The sequence below is a fragment of the Phocoena phocoena genome, chromosome 18, assembly GCF_963924675.1.
Source record: "Phocoena phocoena chromosome 18, mPhoPho1.1, whole genome shotgun sequence".
NCBI lineage: Eukaryota > Metazoa > Chordata > Mammalia > Artiodactyla > Phocoenidae > Phocoena > Phocoena phocoena.
Genome location: NC_089236.1, coordinates 51,974,389 through 51,997,131, shown reverse-complemented (window position 1 = coordinate 51,997,131; position 22,743 = coordinate 51,974,389). Strand labels below are relative to the sequence as shown.

At 36.3% G+C, this 22,743-nt stretch overlaps 1 protein-coding gene across 1 annotated transcript in view; it reads left to right on the top strand.

Annotated features, from left to right (window-relative positions):
- Nucleotides 1–22,743, top strand: part of MYCBP2 (MYC binding protein 2) — a 272,456-nt gene that overhangs the window by 236,401 nt on the left and 13,312 nt on the right. The window contains exons 63-73 of the mRNA XM_065896124.1: nucleotides 725–885; nucleotides 1,948–2,104; nucleotides 2,274–2,498; nucleotides 4,566–4,631; nucleotides 5,734–5,973; nucleotides 6,292–6,390; nucleotides 15,544–15,624; nucleotides 16,680–16,946; nucleotides 17,655–17,938; nucleotides 20,155–20,251; nucleotides 21,565–21,684. Of these exons, the coding sequence (XP_065752196.1) occupies nucleotides 725–885; nucleotides 1,948–2,104; nucleotides 2,274–2,498; nucleotides 4,566–4,631; nucleotides 5,734–5,973; nucleotides 6,292–6,390; nucleotides 15,544–15,624; nucleotides 16,680–16,946; nucleotides 17,655–17,938; nucleotides 20,155–20,251; nucleotides 21,565–21,684 (1,797 nt within the window). The remainder of the gene's footprint in view (nucleotides 1–724; nucleotides 886–1,947; nucleotides 2,105–2,273; nucleotides 2,499–4,565; nucleotides 4,632–5,733; nucleotides 5,974–6,291; nucleotides 6,391–15,543; nucleotides 15,625–16,679; nucleotides 16,947–17,654; nucleotides 17,939–20,154; nucleotides 20,252–21,564; nucleotides 21,685–22,743) is intronic.

Here is a 22,743-nt window from a genome sequence, read left to right as displayed (position 1 = left end):
TGTCAGAATAGGCAGAAAAAAACAAAAGCTAGATACTGTTTATAAGCATCACATCTAAAACATAAGGATAGAGGAAGATTAAAAGTAGAAAAAGATATACTGGGTAAATACCAACCAAACTTAGCTAGTTGAACATCAGAAAAAAACAGACTTCAAGACATAATTATTAATAGGGATAAAGAGGCTTTCTACAAAATGATAAGAGTAGCTCTGTGTAGTTAATGTAGGTTTGTAGTTAATAGTATAGCCTTTAAAGAAGTAAAAATCAACAGAGCTGCAAGTAAAAACAGAAAAAAAACCACAATTACAACGTGAGATTATCACGCATTCACGAGAGCTGTCTATTCCTGTGTAACAAACCGCCCCAAAACCCAGTGGCTGAAAACGCTTGCTTATTGGCTTACAGCTCTGTAGGTCAGCAATTTGGGTGAGGCTCAACTGAAGGGAACGGCTCATTTCTGCTAGTAGACTAGTGAGTACACTGGAATTGATACTCATATGTGGCATTTATTTGTCTGGTGATTTTATTTATAGGTGACCCTATCATTTTTTCCTTTAAAATAATACAAACATAATTAGTTAATCTTAACGGATGCCTTGGGTATGGTTTGATTTTGTTTACATTTCTGTTACATGAATATCCTTAAAGTATACATTTTTTGTGTGGGGGGAGAATTCCTTCCAGCAGACAAATTGATCAACTTGCTTTCAATTTCTGTCTTAGGAGAAAGATACAAGAGTATGTGAACATCCACTCTCAGATATAGTGATTGCAGGGGAAGCTGCCCATCCTTTACCACATACATTTCACCGCTTACTTCAAACGATCTCTGATCTTATGATGTCTCTCCCCAGCGGCAGTTCGTTACAGCAAATGGCCCTGAGGTAATCTTATATCTAAGTATTGTTGGTACCCTGGAAAAGGGATTTTGTGGAGTAGTCAAAGCACAAAATGCTTGAAAGACCTCTTTAAATAGTAAGATAGAAAGAATACCTGCATTATGTGAATGGTGCCCCCCTCATGACTGTCATAATTTAGAATTGTCCTTCTTCTTAGTTCGTGCCTGTTGGCCCCTCTGTAAAATGTGGATAATATACTACTTAGTCCTCTAAATTATCACAGTCTGTAACAGTCCTCCTCACTTTTCCCTCTCTTCTACCCGAAGTCACGTGTCTCAGTGCTACTCAACAGTACAGTCTTAAATGTCACAAAAAGGGAGAGGGAATGAAATCTCAAAAACAGAAATCAAAATAGGATTTTGAATTGAAAAGAATATCAAGAGAAATAGAGCCTAGTCATATGCAGCCAATCCTAAAACTACATTGAAGAGCATCGCCTCCTTTTAAGTCCAGACCTGCTGAGATTCAACATTACTTTTACATTGTGGACCTTGTCATTAGAGCCGTGTACTAGACTACACATATAAATAAATCCTCCACTGATTTTTATAAGAAATAGGTTGAAGGAGTGATTTTGGCTACCCACGTGCCTAACGATAAGACCAGCAGAGAGGAGATTTTGTTTCCTCCTCACAAGATTTTTGAAGTACAAAGTGTGTTATACTATGATGGATTAGTATGGAATTGTAACACTAATACATTTAAGAGGCTCTTATAGTTGGGGTAACACTTGTCTACAAAGCTGATTTGTTACCTTTTTTGCTTCTGTAGCCTTGACCTTCATGTATCCAGTTTGAAAATGTGTGAACTTTCCTTAGAATTTATATTGTTCGAAAGAAATGACCTTTATTTCTCAAAAAAAAAAAAAAAAGGAATGAATAAAAGCCAGTAGAAATAATTTTGTTTCTTGAATTTTTAAAATTTGTATTTTTTGTACCTAGAGCCTTAAGATTTCTTGAAATATTAGCTACAGAGTGCTTTTTTCCCAGGAATCCCTTAGAGGTTCCCAAAAAAGAATTTTTTAATGTATTACTTATGCCTTTTTAGATGCTGGAGTCTGAAATTCAAGCAATCTGATCACCAGTTCCTCCATCAGAGCAACGTCTTTCATCACATTAACAATATTTTGTCAAAATCAGATGATGGAGACAGTGAAGAGAGTTTCAGCATCAGCATACAGTCTGGCTTTGAGGCCATGAGTCAGGTCAGTCATTTAGCATTGTTAATACTCAACGATGTATTGAAGGAGAAACTGAAAATTACTTCTAAATAATTGGATTCTTGCTGCTATTTCTTATCTCATGTCTGTTCGTTTTATTATCATGCGAGATGTCCATTTGAGTGTTATAATTACGTGTATTTGTTTCTGGTAGGAATTATGCATTGTAATGTGCTTAAAGGACTTAACCAGCATTGTTGACATAAAAACTTCTAGCCGACCTGCCATGATTGGCAGTTTGACAGATGGTTCCACAGAAACCTTCTGGGAATCAGGAGATGAGGATAAAAACAAAACCAAGAACGTCACCATCAACTGTGTGAAAGGAATCAATGCCCGCTATGTATCTGTTCATGTGGACAATTCCCGAGATCTTGGGGTAAGAAAGGAAACTTAATTTGTGGTTCGTTAGTTCTTTTCAGACCTTTATTTATCATGCAGTCTCATTTCTGAGTTTTAGCAAAGAGATTTTCATCTGGAATTCACCAACCAAACTATATTTTTATAGTTCTAAAATAAATCTTAAGTCTAAAAACAGATGAATATGACTGGGAGCACTGTAGAATACCAATTCTAAGAAAAGGTCTGATTACAAATATACCATGGCTATAGCTAAGCAATATAAATATCCATTCCCTGATTGTTTACCTCCATGCCCCCTGTTCAGGCTATTTCCTTGGCCTGGAAGTCCTCTCCTTAAACTCTGCTTTTCATATCCTTCCCAAATCTAAGACCCGATAGACAAATCCTCTCCCAGTACCTCATCTATAAAAATTACTCTTTCTCTCCTCTGGGTTCTTTTTTATACTACTCTGATGGCACTTAATACACTTTGACCGATAGTGTAATTAGCTTTCAGTTTTTAATCCTCACCCCCCGGCCATCATGAGGGAATTAGGGGAGGTTCCTGGACTAACCTAAGTAATCATACTTTATGTTCTCCCTAGCTCTAGCTTGTCTACATGTTTCCACTGAATCGAGCACTCTTCTACAAAAAGCACTGAAGAGGAAAAAGCATCCTATTTACTTGAGTGTTCAGAGCCGAGAAAAAAGTAGCACCAACTACCAGACTCCCACGCTTTTACCCCATTCCTGGGGAAGAATACTTCTTGGGATTTTTTTCCCTCTGAATGGAAGTGGCTTGCTAGCAGATATAGTATTAATAAGTCCCCTTGGGCCATTGCCAAGCTTCTCTGATCCCATTTGTGTATCTCCTTTCCCAGGGACAGCCAAAGTGATGGGTTTGGGTCTCCTGTACGGAGAACGCCAGCCACAGAAGTTCAGTGTGCAGTCAGAGCACTCCTTGCCATCCACGGTCACCCCAACTTCTGTCCATCAGCTCAGATTGAATAAGGAATAAAGGCTTAGCTAGTATATCACTAGCTTACCTCCTCTTGAGACCCAACAGTCCAGTTGGTACAACTACTTTATCTTACTTGAAAGTCAAGTATAACAAATCAAAACATTTTTCTGTCAGGAACTCACTGCTCAGTGCAGTGCTATCTTTGATGCATGTTGTAAGCTAGGACACACTTTCCCTCAAAACAATGGTTGCACTCAATTTGACATTTTTGTCTTTTATGAGAGATAATCATGATAATATTCATTTTTTAAAGCCCCAGTATGTATGCTGACATCAGCTTTTCTTTTAGGAAACCTCCTCTAATTTATATGCATCATTAAGACTTACATACCTCTGTGTCCCCGCAGCCTGCCCACCACACTGCCTTAAACACAGCACTTGTTGATTCGAATTGCATCAGCCTATAGCACTTAAAAGTATGCAGCTCTCCAAGGAATTAGTAGATCAGTCTCTTTCTTGATGTGCTTGGCATAAAACTTACTCAAACTTAAGGTCTCTGGCTCTAGTACCAGTGTGACTCTTTTCAGTACTTAAAGGTATTGAATTTCTTTTGATATTTTACTTTGTGTGTTAATGTTCCTTCCCTAGTTTGACAAGGATCTCGAGGGGGTAGAACCCATCCCTCTCATATATCCTTCTCCAAGTCCCTAAGGCCGTCTGGGTCCATCATGTTACTCACAAGTATTTGTTGCCTAAGCTACCTGTCTTCCTCCTTTTTACAGCTGGAAACAATGAGAACAATGTGATAAAAATGGCACATGAGTAGCAAGGCAAGTTGCTGAAAGGCTTCATGATAAAGATAGAATTTAAATGATTAGACTTTGGATGAAAAGAGGGAATGCCAACCTCCTCTCTCAGAGCCCATAGAGAAGGGCTGAAATGTGAGATTCAAGATGGAGTTTGTGAGAATAAGAAAAGAGTGGAGTTGTAGGAACTGTTGTTGGTTGGGCAGATGGAATGAAGTCAGTTCGGAAGGACCATAAAAGACAGGCAGAGGTGTTACATTGATAGGCTGTAAGAAATCACTGTCAGTTCTGGAGCCAGGAACATGGCATAGTAACTCTTTTGAATTGTTTATTTTAGAATAAAGTTACCTCGATGACCTTCTTAACTGGCAAAGCAGTAGAAGATTTGTGCAGAATAAAGCAGGTAATTAAAACTTTGTCATTAAATGTTTTACTGCCCAAGGAGAAATTTCTTCTTCTCAGTATCCACTGTTGAGTTCTAATTTTGGCATGCCACCCAAGTACAAGTATTATAGGAAATCGTCTATTTACAAAACACTCAATTGGCAAATGGTCCATGTATAGGAATAGTTACAACCATCTCTGTTCTAAACATCTTACCCATTATTTCCCTAAATCTCTCTAGTGATGAGCAGGTACACCGTGCTATAGCCCTCCACCCTGACTCCTGCTCCCCTGCGGCGACTCAGGGTGCCTTAAAATTCATCATAGATCCGCTTCACAACTGTCACCTTGGTTCACCCACACTTCAGGTTGAAATGTAGGTTGTTGTCTTGTAGCTTGAAAATCTTTCAGTTACAACACTGTGACTATATCCAGGTTGAAAGTCAATTTACAAACCAACTCTAGAAACAAGTTAAGTTCTATTTGGGCATGTGACTGAGATTCTGTATAAACTCACTTACTTGTGAGTGAATAGTGTCAAAAACCATTTTACAGTACACTGAAATTTAATCCTTGAAAAAAAGTTGTATTCTCAATGAAATATACTGAAATAAGTAATGACCAATGTGAATTTACATATTATATAATTTTTCTTCAAAAGTAAAATATATTAAGTAACTGCACAGCAAAAATCCTTGCTTTAAATGTGCTTTCATGTGAAGATGCACAAAACAGGACTTCATTGCTTGATCATGTGAGTATTTCTACTTACAGTCAGTGTAGGTACAGTCGTGTCAATTGTTTGCAGTGGTTTCACTTACGTAACTTGTGCTCGGAAGCCATACAGTAAGCAGACCTGCATTTTAATTCTCAACTCCATCACTTACTAGACGTCTGCCATCTGTGTTAATTAACCTCACTTTTTTCATCTGTAGCTGCTATAGTATTGTATTATCCTCACAAGGTTTAAATAAGATAATCAGTGTGAACTAATCTAATAAGCTTTTCTGTGGCTACAATTATTTGTTATTTGAGCTTGCCGTTATTAATGCAAAGTCTAGGACAGTGGTAAAATAGTAGTACACCTGTATCAGGTTTCTATCCCTTTTCTGCTCTCCTAGGTCGATCTGGATTCCAGGCACATTGGTTGGGTAACAAGTGAGCTTCCAGGAGGGGATAATCACATCATCAAAATTGAATTAAAGGGCCCAGAAAATACACTGAGAGTTCGACAAGTTAAGGTTCTGGGCTGGAAGGATGGCGAAAGCACAAAAATTGCTGGCCAGATTTCAGCCAGTGTGGCCCAGCAAAGGAACTGTGAAGCTGAGACTCTACGAGTGTTCAGACTTATCACATCACAGGTGAGTGTCCCTACTACACATTTTCTAGCACAGGATAAGTTGAAATAATATACTACTTCAACAGTAATATCAAGAGGTTAACAGAATATTTTGGAAAGCTTGTTAGAGATTGCTGGCTACCAACGTGGCCCCTTTTTTTCTTCTCATAGCCCTGAATTCTTGTATTTCACTTTGCATTCACCTCCTGAAGAGTAGAGGTGTGCAGTAGGAATAGCCTAGTAGCATAAAGCCCACAGAGCCAGCTACTGACTCCTCTCTAGCCTTCTCAGAGGAGGTTCTGCCATTGAGTTGTTCTCACCTCCTTCTCTTCTCCACCAGGTATTTGGAAAGCTCATCTCTGGAGACGCTGAACCCACACCAGAACAAGAGGAAAAAGCACTATTGTCATCACCTGAAGGAGAAGAAAAAGTATACAATGTATTTATTTATATTCTAAAAATACTTATTTCACTTTGTTACTTTTGTTCACTGAAATAATCCATGTACTGCTGTGTATTTTAATGTATATGGGATACTAGTTTCTGTATCTTTAACTAAAACTAAACTTAATAGTTTTTACTTTACTTAGAAAGAAGATGAAGGAACTACCAGAAGATATTCACTTTTTGTTCATGTATGATCTAGCTGGTATTTTAAGTAACAACAAAATTTGCTCTAAACCTTGGGCTGTTGTGTTTAAATGTTGGCACTTGTAAAATCAGCTTCATCATTGACTGTGCTGTGCGCCTTCCGCCATCTTCTCTATCCTTCACGGTTCAGCTCAAAAGTACTGTCTTCTCCATGAGCCTCCTTTATGATTGTTCAGGGGAAATCATAAAGAAGGTTGCGGAGAAGACACAAAGTAGTATGTCCTCTGCTAAGCTTCATAGTAATTTCTGTGTCTCTTCTTGGTTTCTCTCGTTAGGTTTATTTGTATACATGTTTTATATCTTCTACTTAATTATACCTTCTTAAAGACCAAGTACATGTCTGGTTTGTCTTTATATCCACCATGGCATAAACACACGTGTGTTCAGTAAACTTTTATTGGAATAACCTGTTCTTTATACTGTTCTTGAAATTTCTTCTAAAATTCATTTGCCTAACTTATTTGGTCTAAACTAAAGCACTATATCTAAGAGGACAACCTCATCCATTTTCCAAAAGAGAGGTCAACCCTGACTAGTCTTCATATTCTTGTGTCTTTAGATGCTGTAAATAATCAACTTGACAGCCCTTTGAAAGATAATTTCAAGGACTTACCTAGGCTAACCCTGTGCCTTCTGATACAGTAGCATCTAAATCATCCACATTTTTCTGTTTGGGTTCTGTAAAAAAAAAAAAAAAAATGGGATTTCATAAACTCTGGTGATTTTTTTCAGCATCTTTAGGAGATATTTGCACGACTGCAAGACTGAGTAACTACTCATTAAATCAGCTGAATCTTAACAGATGTCAGTTCTTTGCTAAATAACCTTACGAGCTGGTAACAAGCCCTCAGAAAGCTTACCTTCTGTTCTTAGATGTGAACAGTCCATCCCCTCCCTCCCAAAAACAGATCAACAGGAATACTCTACAGTATATAATCTACTTATTAAATGTGTGAAAAATTGCACGTCAGTTGCATATCAGGATTTCAGAGTACATTGAGGTTATTGTTTGTGCCCTGGAGTGGTCAGAGAAGGCTTCTTGGGGGATATTAGACTTTGTGTTAGACCCGAAAGAGAATGGATGAAAGTCAGATTAATAGGATGAGAGCAAGGGCGCCTTGATGAGGCTGGCCTAACTCTAGGAGAGTGTATGCTGAGGCATTAAGATTGAATAGGAAAGGTTATGCTAGTGGTTTGATGGCGGTGAGATAACGTAACATTTAAGGGAATCATTTTATAAGTCAGGTTTTTGAAGTAAATTTAACTTACAAAAAATTGATCTTTTTAAACTGCGTCGTTTCAAATTTTGACCGATGTATACAGTGGTGAAATCATTACAAGCAAGTTTTAAAACACATCTCTCCCAGAATTTCCCCGTTGTTCCTTTGCATTCAATCCCCTCATCTCATTCCTAGCCCCTGGCAACCACTGAGATATTTTCTGCCCCTATAATGTTGCCTTTTCCCAGGTGTTATTTAATAGAACCCTGTAGAAAGTAGCGTTTTTATTTTTTTATTATTTTTTAAATATGGTCTTTTTTTCAACATCTTTATTGGAGTATAATTGCTTTACGATGGTGTGTTAGTTTCTGCTTTATAACGAAGTGAATCAGCTATACATATACATATATCTCCTCCCTCTTGCATCTCCCTCCCACCCTCCCTATCCCACCCCTCTAGGTGGTCACAAAGCACCGAGCTGATCTCCCTACGCTATGCAGCTGCTTCCCACTAGCTATCTGTTTTATATTTGGTAGTGTATATATGTCCATGCCACTCTCTCACTTCGTCTCAGCTTAACCTTCCCCCTCCCCATGTCCTCAAGTCCATTCTCTCTGTCTTTATTCTTGTCCTGCCCCTAGGTTCTTAAGAACCCTTCTTTTTTTTTTTTTTAGATTCCATATATATGTGTTAGCGTACAGTATTTGTTTTTCTCTTTATGACTGACTTCCCTCTGTATGACAGTCTCTGGGTCCATCCGCCTCACTACAAATAACTCAGTTTCATGTGTTTGCTGGCAATCTATATCTTCTTCGGAGAAATGTCTATTTAGGTCTTCTGGACTGGGATGTTTGGTTTTTTGGGTTTTTTTTTTTATATTGACCTGCATGAGCTGCTTTTAAATTTTGGAGATTAATCCTTTGTCAGTTGCTTTGTTTGCAAATATTCGCTCCCATTCTAAGGGCCCTCGTTTCATCTTGTTTATGGTTTGCTTTGCTGTGCAAAAGCTTTTAAGTTTCATTAGGTCCCATTTGTTATTTTTGTTTCTATTTCCATTTCTCTAGGAGGTGGGTCAACAAGGATCTTGCTGTGATTTATGTCCTAAGACTGTTCTGCCTGTTTTCCTCAAAGAGTTTTATAGTGTCTGGCATTTACGTCTTTAATCCATTTTGAGTGTATTTTTGTGTATGGTGATAGGGAGTGTTCTAATTTCATTCTTCTATCTGTAGCTGTCCAGTTTTCCCAGCACCACTTATTGAAGAGGCTGTCTTTTCTCTATTTTATATTCTTGCCTCCTTTATCAAAGATAAGGTGACCATATGTGCGTGAGTTTACCTCTGGGCTTTCTGTCCTCTTCCATTGATCTATATTTCTGTTTTTGTGCCAGTACCATACTGTCTTGATTTCTGTAGTGGCTTTGTAGTATAGTCTGAAGTCTGGGAGCCTGATGTCCAGCTCCGTCTTTCTTTCTCAAGACTGCTTTGGCTATTCCGGGTCTTTTGTGTTTCCATTCAAATTGTGAAATTTTTTGTTCTAGTTCTGTGAAAAATTCCGTTGGTAGTTTGATAGGGATTGCATTGAATCTGTGGATTGCTTTGGGTAGTTTAGTCATTTTCACAATGTTGATTCTTCCAGTCCAAGAACATGGTATATCTCTCCATCTGTTTGTATCCTCTTTAATTTCTTTCATCAGTGTCTTATGGTTTTCTGCATGCAAGTCTTTTGTCTCCTTAGATAGGTTTATTCCTAGGTATTTTCATTCTTTTTGTTGCAGTGGTAAATGGGAGTGTTTCCTTAATTTCTCTTTCAGATTTTTCATTGTTAGTGTATAGGAATGCAAGATAATTCTGTGCATTAATTTTGTATCCTGTTACTTTACCAAATGCATTGATTAGCTCTAGTAGTTTTCTGGTAGCATCTTTAGGATTCTCTATGTATAGTGTCATGTCATCTGCAAATAGTGACAGTTTTACTTCTTTTCCGATTTGGATTCCTTTTATTTCTTTTTTGTCTCTGATTGCTGTAGCTAAAACTTCCAAAACTCTGTTGAATAATAGTGGTGAGAGTGGGTGACCTTGTCTTGTTCCTGATCTTAGTGGAAACGGTTTTAGTTTTTCACCATCGAGAACGATGTTGGCTGTGGGTTTGTCATATATGGCCTTTATTATGTTGAGGTAAATTCCCTCTATGCCTACTTTCTGGAGAGTTTTTATCATAAATGGGTGTTGAATTTTGTCAGAAGCTTTCTCTGCATCTATTGAGATGATCATATGGTTTTATCCTTCAGCTGGTTGATATGGTGCAACACATTGATTGATTTGCATATATTGCAGAATCCTTGCATCCCTGGGATGAACCCCACTTGGTCATAATGTGTGATCCTTTTAAGGTGCTTTTGGGTTCTGTTTGCTAGTATTTTGTTGAGGATTTTTGCATCTATGTTCATCAGAGATGTTGGCCTGTAGTTTTCTATTTTTGTGACATCTTTGTCCGGTTTTGGTATCAGGGTGATGGTGGCTGCGTAGAATGAGTTTGGGAGTGTTCCTCCCTCTGCTATATTTTGGAAGAGTTTGAGAAGGGTAGATGTTAGCTCTTCTCTACATGTTTGATAGAATTCACCTGTGAAGAAGCCATCTGGTCCCGGGCTTTTGTTTGTTGGAAGACTTTTAATCACAGTTTCAATTTCAGTGCTTGTGATTGGTCTGTTTATATTTTCTATTTCTTCCTGGTTCAGTCTTGGAAGGTTGTACTTTTCTAAGAATTTGTCCATTTCTTCCAAGTTGTCCATTTTATTAGCATATAGTTGCTTTGAGTAATCTCTCATGATCCTTTGTATTTCTGCGGTGTCTGTCGTAACTTCTCCTTTTTCATTTCTAATTCTATTGATTTGAATTTTCTCCCTTTTTTTCTTGATGAGTCTGGCTAATGGTTTATCAGTTTTGGTTATCTTCTCAAAGAACCAGCTTTTAGTTTTATTGATCTTTGCTATCGTTTCCTTCATTTCCTTTTCGTTTATTTCTGATCTGATCTTTATGATTTCTCTCCTTCTGCTAATTTTGGGGGATTTTTGTTCTTCTTTCTCTAATTGCTTTAGGTGTAAGGTTAGGTTGTTTATTTGAGATGTTTCTTGTTTCTTGAGGTAGGATTGTATTGCTATAAACTTCCCTCTTAAACTGCTTTTGCTACATCCCATAGGTTTTGGGTCGTCATGTTTTCATTGTCATTTGTTTCTAGGTATTTTTTGATTTCCTCTTTGATTTCTTCAGTGATCTTTTGGTTATTTAGTAGCATGTTGTTTAGCCTCCATGTGTTTGTATTTTTTACCGATTTTTTTCCTGTAACTGATATCTGGTTTCATAGTGTTGTGGTCAGTAAAGATACTTGATACGATTTCAATTTTCTTAAATTTACCAAGGCTTGATTTGTGACCCAAGATATGATCTATCCTGGAGAGTGTCCATGAGCACTTGAGAAGAAAGTGTATTCTGTTGTTTTTGGATGAAATATCCTATAAGTATCAATTAAGTCCTTCTTGTTTAATGTATCATTTAAAGCTTGTGTTTCCTTATTTATTTTCAGTTTGGGTGATATGTCCGTTGGTGAAAGTGGGGTGTTATGATTGTGTTACTGTCGATTTCCCCTTTTATGGCCGTTAGCATTTGCCTTATGTATTGAGGTGCTCCTATGTTGGATGCCTAAATATTTACAATTGCTACATCTTCGTCTTGGATTGATCCCTTGATCGTTGTGTAGTGTCCTTCTTTGTCTCTTGTAATAGTCTTTATTTTAAAGTCTATTTTGTCTGATATGAGAATTGCTACTCCAACTTTCTTTTGATTTCCATTTGCATGGAGAATATCTTTTTCCATCCCCTCACTTTCAGTCTGTATGTGTCCCTGGGCCTGAAGTGGGTCTCTTGTCGACAGCATATATACGGGTCTTGTTTTTGTATCCATTCAGCCAGTCTGTATGTTTTGGTTGGAGCACTTAATCCATTTACATTTAAGGTAGTTATCGATATGTATGTTCCTATTACCATTTTCTTAATTGTTTTGTGTTTGTTATTGTAGGTCTTTTCCTTCTCTTGTGTTTCCTGCCCAGAGAAGTTCCTTTAGCGTTTGTTGTAAAGCTGGTTTGGTGGTGCTGAATTCTCTTAGCTTTTGCTTGTCTATAAAGGTTTTAATTTCTCCATCAAATGTGAATGAGATCCTTGCTGGGGAGAATAATCTTGGTTGTAGGTTTTTCCCTTTCATCACTTTAAATCTGTCCTGCCACTCCCTTCTGGCTTGCAGAGTTTCTGCTGAAAGATCAGCTGTTAAGCTTATGGGGATTCCCTTGTATGTTATTTGTTGCTTTTCCCTTTCTGCTTTCAGTATTTTTTTCTTTGTATTTAATTTTTGATAGTTTGATTAATATGTGTCTTGGCGTATTTCTCCTTGGATTTATCCTCTGTGGGACTCTCTGCGCTTCCTGGACTTGATTGACAATTTCCTTTCCCATATTAGGGAAGTTTTCAACTATAATCTCTTCAGATATTTTCTCAGTCCCTTTCTGTTTTCTTCTGGGACCCCTATAATTCAAAAGTTTGTGTGTTTAATGTTGTCCAGAGGTCTCTGAGACTGTCCTCAATTCTCTTCATTTTTTTTTCTTTATTCTGTTCTGAGGTAGTTTTTAATTTTGATAAAGTCCAATTTATCTATTTTTTTAAATGACTCATGATTTTTATATCTTATCTAATTACGGTCACAAAGATTTTCTCCTGTTTTCTTCTAGAAACCTTAGAACTTTAGTTCTTTTATTTAGAACTATATACATTTCAAGTTTTTCTATACAGTATGAGCTAACGGTTGAGGTTCATTTTTTTGGCATGTAGATGTTCTCTTCTTCTACTACCATTTGATGAAAAGAACCCTATTCTGTTTCATTAATCTACACATATATTCTTACACCAGGATCAGGCTGTCTTGATTACTGTAGCTTTATAGAGAATCATGAGACAAGATTCCAACCAAGTCTTTTTCAAAGTTGTTTTGGCTATTCCAGGTCCTTTCCATTTCCATAGAAAGCTTAAAAGCAAATTGTCAGTTTCTTCCTCCCCAACAAATAAATAAATAAAAAGAAACCTACTGGAATATTGATTGGAATTGCACCAAAGTGCTAAGTCGGTTTGGGGAGAATTGACATCTTAATATTGAGTCTTCCTGTCCATGAATATGATATTTATTTAGGTCTGTCCATTTATTTAGATCTTCTTTAATTTCTGCCAGCTGTATTTTATAGTTCAGTTCTGTGTACCTGTCTTACACATTTTATTAAATTGATCCCTAAACATTTCATGGTTTTGATGCTATTGTAAATGATATTTTTAATTTCACTTTCCAGTTATTCATTTCTAGTGTATAAAGATACAGTTGACTTTTGGTATTAAACCTATATCTTCTGGTCCCCTTAAATTCACTTATTGGTTCTGGAAGCTTTTTTGTGGTATCTTTGGGATTTTCTTTATAGATAATCATGTAATCTTCAAAGAAAGTCAGTTTTACTTCTTCCTTTCCAATCTTATGTTACTGCACTGGCTAAGACCTTCACTACCATGTTGAATAAAAGTAGTGAGATTAGTCTTCCTTTTCTAGATCGTAAAAAGAAAGTATTCAGTCTTTCACCGTAGTTTTTTTGTAACTGCTCTTAATCAGTTTGAGGAGGTTCCTTCTGTTTCTAGTTTGCTGAGAATTTTTATCAGAATGGATTTCTTATGTATTTTTCTTTTTTCATTTTCTTTTATTAAGTAAAATAATCCATATATTGCTATGTATGTTAATGGATATGCTGTATTTGCTTATATGCAGTTTATTTTTCTTTAATAAAAAAGAAGATTAACTAGAGGCGTGATAGCTGAATGGCACAGTGTTTTTTTGGGGGGTGATGAAAATGCTCTAAAATTGACTGTGGTGATGGTTGCACTGATTTGTGCATGTATAATATATAAACCATTGAACTGTACACTTTAAATGAATGAATAGTATGGTATGTCAAAAAAGCAAAATGAATTATGAAAGAAGTTAAAAGGCCATCCTATCTAAAAGGAATTCATTTGTTAATGTAAAATCTACTAGTATTTTAAGTAGCAAAAAAAAAAAATTATTCTACAAATTTACTCTCCTTGGTAGACACAGGGATATTGCAGTTACCCATTCTTCTTGAGTGAGGTTTGGTAGTTGTGTCTTCCAAGTAATTTGCCCATTTCATCTAAGTTGCTGAATTTATTGGCATAAGTTGTTCATAATATACTCTTATTATCCTTAGACTCTATAGTGATGTATCTTCTTTTATTATATCTTTCCATCTGTTTGCTCTGGATTCGATTCGTTCTTTTTCTGGTTTCCTAAGGTCCTAATATGATGACTCGAGACCTTTCTTTTCTCATATAAGTAATGCTGTAATCTTCTAAGCACTGCTTTAGTGTCACACATTTGGGTGCATTGTTTTTTTCATTTCATTAAATTTAAAATATTTTCTGACTTCTATTTTGATTTCTTCCTTGACCCCTGGGTAATTAATTTCTAAATATTTGGGAGCTTTCCTGATAGCTTTGTATTATTGATTTCTAGTTTATTTCTATCATGGTAAAAATATATATAAATTTTGTATAATTTCATCCCTTTTAGAACTGTTAAGACCTGAATTCTGACTCATAGTATGGTATAGTTTAGTGAATGTCCATGTACACTGGAAAAGAATATGAACTCTGCTGTTGTTCTGTGAAGGGTTCTATAAATATTGATTAATTCAGTTGGCTGATAGTTTTGTTCAGGTCTGTAAGAACCTTGCTGATTTCTGTTTCTTTGCCCATTTTCTTGTTCTGTCAGGTACAGAAAGAATTTTGAAGTGTCCGACTATTTGGATTTGTCTTTTTAGACTTTAGTTTACCTGGTTGCCCATCTCAGCTCTCTGATGGGCACCCAAAAAGTTATGGTTTTGTAGATTATCAGCTTTTCTCATTGTTAAGGTGGGAGTGATATTCTCTTGTGGCTTTCTCTATCCTCAGAAAAGTGAAACCAAGAGTTATTTTTAATTCTAATACAAGGGTGGTTTGCCTCCGTTTTCTTACCTGTAAAACAGGCAAAACATCAGATCTTACCTTATATGGGGTTTTTGTGAGGATTAAATAAGATTGTGTATTTATGTGTTTGCATATTTATCCACCACTTGAGAGAGTGCCATACACATGCTAAGCACTATAAAACGTCAACCTTCATTTTTCTTCTTATGAGATGCTTCTTTGTTTACTGTTGGTGTTGGAGTAGCTTGATTTAAGGTCACCGTCATCAGAGAGTTTTCTTAAGACACTTTCCTTTTAACCAGATGTCATTTTCCTGAGTTGCTCTTCTAATAACCAAATGTAGAATATGAACTAATAATGTTCAGAGTTGAGAAATAGATTCAATCAAACTGACACAGATTGACTAGATTAAAGAAATCCATGAAGTATACTTCTCTGGATTTCTTAAATTCAGAAATTTTGCACTTTTTATAGCCACCTTAGCCAACAGTGATTTCTTCAAGCTTTTTATGCTTTGTCCTAGTATTACAGATCTCCATTTGGAATAAATTCACCTTGTAAAAATACCTGCATAATTGTTTCTCAAGATGCTTCAAAATGTCAAATATACATATTTTATTGAAAGAGCCCGCTTCCTTTTTTTCCTTTTTGCTGTATAAAGGCAACTTCAGATGCTGACCTGAAAGAACATATGGTTGGAATCATATTCAGCAGGAGTAAACTGACTAACCTACAAAAACAGGTTGGTTAACAGCCATTTCATTGTCTTCATCAATTTTTGTTTGTTTGTTTTTAGGGTGTAAAGCATTTTCCAAACTTTATGGAGGCTTTTCTATGCTGACTCTTTCATAGGTCCTGCAGAATGTGTCTGCCTTTTTCTAGAGAGAAAGGAGCATATTGGCATACCTGCATCACTTTAAAGATTTTGTTATGAATGTTAACTTTCTTACCTTGATGCTCTTTTTTTTTCTCATTTTCAGGTAGCTTGTTTCATTTTGGTGTCAAGTACCCAGCTATATCAGATTTCATTTGCATTTCCTGTGTTCCTTCCCCCCCCGTTTTTTTGTTTGTTGGTTGATTTTTTAAAAATTATTTTGCTGAGCAATTATAATGTTAACTAAACCAGTGTTAATATTTTTAACTATCAGGAGATGGGGGAGTAGCCCTAGATCATTCATATAATGGGGGTTCGTTTAGGGGTGCCTACATAACAAAATTAGCCCTTCAGAAGTCAAATAAAATATTGACTTTTGAATTAGGTTTTAAATTGGCCATTATTTTAACTTTCAACACCATTAAATCTTTTAAATAAATCGCATAAATTTATGTGTGCTTTATCTTTTTAACAGCATTTTATTGAATCTTAGAAGCTACCAGTTGTAAAATGTGCTGTTATTTTATGTATCGCTAAAAAAATTTGCCACCAATTAAGTTATGAATTGCATCAATTATAAAGCACACTATGAATAGAAATGTTAGCGTGTGGGGGGAAATGTGCCTTAGAAGTGATTAAATATGGTGATTTGTTTTCATTTCATGTCTTAAACCACAGGCAGGGGAATTGGTAACTAGTATATAATTTGTTTCTATACTAGTTGGTTTAAATACTCAGATTTTTAATCATGGTTTGCCTAGTTTTCCTTAATTGTTTTTAAGATGAGTTAAGAGAATGGTATGATGGAGAATTAACTGGGAGGAAGAGTATTAAATTATCAACTAGTATTCTTGTTTTGTTTTGGTTTTAACTAGGCCTTACAAATAATGTTTTTACATTTTCTTTATGTTGCCCTCAAATAGGTGTGTGCTCACATCGTCCAGGCTATTCGCATGGAAGCCACCAGAGTTCGTGAAGAATGGGAACATGCCATATCAAGCAAAGAAAATGCCAATTCGCAGCCCAACGATGAAGATGCCTCCTCCGATGCCTACTGCTTTGAGCTGCTCTCCATGGTGTTAGCCTTGAGTGGCTCCAACGTGGGCCGGCAGTATCTGGCCCAGCAGCTGACTCTGCTCCAGGACCTCTTTTCACTGCTCCACACCGCCTCTCCACGCGTCCAGAGACAGGTGACTGATCACACCACTTACCTGTAGGCTTATTTTGTTACTTGAAACAGTGTTAAAAATTACTCTAGCAAAGAGAATCAGGGGTTTTTGTTTGGTTATTTTTTGTTGTTATGTTTTGGTTTTTGGATTGTATTTTAACCCCATGTTTTTTCTTTTTGACTCATTGTAATGAGAATATGGAAGAACAAAATATGTTCCATTTTAGTAATGTGTTATTGTGATAAAAGAGTATTCTCTACTGAATATCTTATTCATGAGGTATATAATGTATATAATGACCAAGTAAGAGGCGGTTTTTTTTCTTGCTGCCCTGGAGTGGTAGTTACCACTTGAGAAATTAAATCATGTTTAAATCATTTCTCTGTCCTTCTCAAAGCTTTTGAAGTCATAGAACGGCAGCTAGACTCATTGAAAAAGATGAAAACTTTAAAACACCGATCTTTTTATTTTTAATTTTTATTTTATATTGGTGTATAGTTGATTAACAATGTTGTGTTAGTTTCAGGTATACAGCAAAGTGATTCAGTTATACATATATACGTTCTCTATTCTTTTTCAAGTTCTTTTCCCATTTAGATGATTATAGAGTATTGAGGAGAGTTCCCTGTGCTGTACAGTAGGTTCTTGTTGGTTATCTGTTTTAAATATAGCAGTGTGTACATGTCGATCCCAAATCTTTAAATAGGATTCTTTTATTTTTCGTACCAGGTGACCTCCTTACTAAGACGAGTTTTGCCTGAAGTCACCCCTAATCGTCTGGCCAGCATTATAGGAGTGAAATCCCTCCCCCCAGCAGATATCAGCGATATTATTCATTCAACAGAGAAAGGAGATTGGAATAAGCTAGGTATCTTGGACATGTTTCTAGGATGCATTGCCAAAGCACTCACAGTACAGCTAAAAGCCAAAGGAACCACCATCACAGGAACAGCTGGTACCTCCGTGGGCAAAGGAGTTACAACAGTTACCCTTCCAATGATTTTCAATTCCAGGTTGGTCATTGCATATGTTTTGGTACAAAAATAGAACAGAGTAAGCTACTGTTTGAAGAATTCAGACCTTTCAAATTCCCTCTTATTTGCTTATTTACCAGAAATAGGAGCCATAAATGACTGGCCCATGTATGAAAGAGAATGCTGTGTATAATAAAAGTGTCTTTTCAAATTAGGGAGGAGGGACTTCCCAGGTAGTCCAGTGGTTTAAGACTCCGCCTTCCAATGCATGGGAAGTGGGCTCTATCCCTGGTCTGGGAACTAAGATCTGCAGCACAGCCAAAAACTTTTTTTAATTAAAAAAAAAAATTAGTGGGGAAAGGAAGATCTGCTGAGTATATGATGTTAGAGTACTTCCCAAATACAAAAGAAAAAAAAAAACCAAACTGTAGGCCCTCACACCATTACAAAATAAATGAGATCAATTAAAGGTTTGTATATTTTTGTTTTTACACTCTAGTAGGACAAATTATAGAAGAATATTTTTGTAATCTTCAATTTGGGAAGACGTCCTTAAATAAAACACAGAACCCAAAAGTAACAGGGGAAAAGACTCAGAGATTTGGCTACATAAAAGTGAAAATTAATTGATAGACAATACTTTTAAAATACAAACAACTGACTTGGAAAAAAATATTTAACACTTATATAGTAGGCAATGAATTATTAGTCATAATATTAGAAGAATGGCTATAAATCAATGAAAACAAAAGACAAACAACTGATACAAAAATAAATGCCAAGAGTAGTCACTTCAGAGAAGAAAAGTTACAAATGCCAATAAGTAAATGAAAAGATACCTCACTGGTATTCAGAGAAATGTAGATTAAAACAATAGTAAAATATCTTTGCATTGGCATAATTATGAAGAAATAGACAGTTTTTATGACATCTAATGTAAATTGCCATAACCTTTTTGGATGTCAGTTTGATAACATATCGCTATATTTATATTTATATAAATATATATATTTACTTATATATATATTTATATATATAAATATATATATTATATATGTATTTAAATGTTTATATATATAATATATATAAAATATATATAAATTTATATATTATATATATAAACATATTTATATTTATACCGCTATATTGCATATCCTTTGACCTACCAATTCTACTTCTGTAGAACTGTTTCTCTCAAACATGTTCATACATGTGCAGAAGGATATATATACAGGGCTGTTTGTTATAGAATTGTGTGTAACAGCAGAAGATTAGAGACATCTGGAATAATGCTAGTCAAAGAGCCAATTCATAACATTAAGCAAATAGCACTAGAATGTAAATAAGTATATTGCTTCCTTCATCTGGATAGTCTTCCTAGGGGAAAAAAATGTGAACTGAACTACACAGTAGTACAGGAAGTCCCCTACGTACAAATGAGTTCCATCCCAAGAGCGCGTTTGCAAGTCCAGTTTGTTCGTTAAGTCCAACAAAGTTAGCCTAGGTACCCAACTAACACAGTTGTCTATATAGTACTGTACTGTAATAGGTTTACAATACTTTTCACACAAATAATACATAAAAATCAAACAAACACACACAAAAAAACATTTTTAATCTTACTGGGTACAGTACCCTGAAAAGTACAGTAGTATAGTACAACAGCTGTCAGGCCTACAGGGGCTGGCATCGAGGGAACAGACAAGAAGAGTTACCGACAGGAGGAGGGAGAGGAGGTGGGAGGTGGTAGAGCTGAAGGATCGTCAGCAACAGGAGACGGAGGGCAAGCTGCAATGTCACTCACGCTTGATGCTGATGGCACAGGTTCTGGTTCCTTGCTGGAACCAGATGCACGTTTGCACCTTTCAGAGTTTGTCACTTGAAGGCTTGTATGTAGGGGACTTGCTGTATGCTCAGTGATATAGTTGACATGTTCTGGTGCAAGCTCTTATCTTTATGTGGACTGGTAACAAATAGTTTGTGTTCTATTGATTTAGTTTGAATAGTACTGTTCTAAAAGATGCATACAAAAATAATATGTAAACAGTGAAATATTTGAAAGGGAACACATATCAGAATAGCTACTCCCTTGGGGTTGAAGAGGTTGAATAATGTTGTCATTAATTTTCTTTTAAAATGTCCTGACTGGTTGAATCATTTTAAAAATTAAAATGCTGCATGCTGAAATAACAGTTTTCTTCTTATTCATTTGTAACTCTCGCTGATTGGTTTACAAACGCTGACTTTTCTTGTAGTTACATCCGACGAGGTGAGAGTCACTGGTGGATGAAGGGCTCAACTCCTACCCAGATCTCAGAGATCATCATTAAACTCGTTAAGGATATGGCGGCAGTAAGTTCCCATCCTCCTGATCATTATGTCAGTGAAGTACAGTAGGAACCTGATTAACAAAACGAGTAGCATAATCATTCTGCTGAATTGAGAGAACATTCATGTTATTTTGCTTTGCTTACAAGGTCCATTTAGTAGGTTCACTATCTCACCATCTGTCTTTCCAGCTGGTGATAAATTTGCCCTTTGTGTAAACTATGTTCATTTCAAGCTTCCCAATTAATTTACTTGAGAATTATCACATAAGTCTTCTAAGACTTTAAAACTTAAAAAAAAAAAAGTATACTCTTTGAACCCTAAAAAAACAGCCTGATCCCAAGAGCCTAAAGGAAAAAAAGGGTTTTTTAGAGCAAAGGTTTCTCGCTGTCTTTTAGTCCTCACAGTTTATGAATGTCCTGTACTGCTGTCTTTAGGTGTTGCTTTTGCAGGGAGATCCCGGAGTGCGGAGGAAAGGGAATTACTTCTCAGAGTGCCTGGCTCTCACTGGTTGCTCCATGTTAGTTTCCTCACATTCCATTGTATTTCCAGGAGTTCAGCCCGAGGAGGGCAGGACACTGTGGATGATAGGTTCCTGAGAGGTAGAGTAGACGGCAAGCATCTTGGAAGAGGAGGAATTGGAATGTGAACTGTCCCTTTAAAGATTGATAGCGTGTGGATATGAGACGAGTGAGGATATTCTGGGGAAATATGAAGTTCTGTCACTTTTCCCAACAGTTTGGACATTTCCTCAATCAGAGAAATGGAGAATTTTTTCCTTTCTCAAATAGGCTTTCTGAGTAAATAGGCTTTTCATTGGATGAAAATATTTATGAAAGATGTTTAGGAACACTGAAACTCTCTAGGAGTAACATGTTGGTGTTCAGTAAAAATCACATTAGCAAATTAAGGTAGTTGTAATTTAAACCCATTTATGCTCTCAGGTTCCAGTAATACTCTTCTAAAGCACTTAGCTTAGCTGTATGAGCTCCGTGTCATATAACAGGGTTTCATGATCAGAATTTCTCAGTCATAGACAACCTAGTATTTGTTATGTTTTTATCTACATGTAAGATGAAATGCCCTTGAACTGTAAGAGAAGAGTATTGAGAACTTAAATTTTTATTTACTTTTCTTTTGAATCATCAAAATAGTAAGTAGAAGTTGAATTGTTCATATAGTTGTGAAGGATTTTTATATTAAAGTATGCCCCTTGATCTAAAATTCCACGAGCAAATAAATTTTCCTTTTTGGTGAGAGATGTTCAGAGAACAGAATCTGCTCCTTTGATTATACCTCTCTGGTTGTTTATTAAATTATTCTGTCCTGCTCATTAGGGTCATTTGTCAGAAGCATGGTCCCGAGTGACAAAAAATGCCATTGCAGAAACCATCATTGCCTTGACCAAGATGGAGGAAGAATTTAGATCTCCAGTGAGATGTATTGCAACAACTAGGGTAGGTTTCCTTTCATTTGGTCTATATTGTTGCATGTTCTTTTTCAGTAATAGATTTGAACAAATTTAAATCAATAAGCCAGCTTAATTTACTTCTCTAAAAAATTTATTTTATTGAAGTATAGTTGATTTATAATGTGTTAATTCCTATTGTACAGCAAAGTGATTCAGTTATCTATCTATCTATCTATATATATATGTATAATAGTTTGTATCTGCTAATCTCAAACTACCAATCCATCCCTCCCCTACCCACCTCACTCTTTTTTCTTACCAAATATTGTATTTATTGAAAAAGTATGAAGGGCTTTTTTGAATTATAAGCTAAGCCTGGTAATTTTTAATGTTCACTGTTATGTGTTCTTTATCACTTGTTTTTGTTATTATTTAGGGAGCTAAGGATATACTCATTAAAAAAAGCTAAATTACCTATAAGTAAGTGTACTGTCTTTCTGATGATGTGTTTACTGTTAATTTTAGTGTCAGCATGACGGTGTGATAGACTGAAGGTCCTTTAAAGGCAAGGCCCCTGCCTACTCCTTCTGTAATAACTCAGTTGTCCTAAAATAGAGTCCTGTAGCCTGCTTACTGAATGTGTAGGCCTTACTTTTCAAAAGCAGAATGTGTGTGCCCAGGGCACAATGGGGCAGAATCCCTTAGGAAGTGAGATTGCATCCTTCAGATGAGATGCAGTCTATTGTAAATTTTAATCTACCAAATTTTATGTCCCATATACTTCCAAAAGAGATCTGAGATTTCCTTGAAGCAGGGCAGTTGTGACAGCGTTAGGAAGAAGTCAAAGCTGGTAGAAATTGCTTAAGTTAATCCTCAGAAATCTGAGGATTCTCCCTTGGGCAGAAAAAGCCAGTTTATGCCATGTTGCCAGTGACTGTGCCTCTGAAGCACAGCTCTGACAGTCACCCTTTCCCACCACGTATACGCTGCACTCGTTCTTCAGTTGGCTCTCCCCTTTCTCCTTGCATAACTTTTTCTTCTGGCTTCTCTTTTCCTATTTTATTTCCCCCTTATTCTTCATGTCCAGTGATGCTCACATGCACTT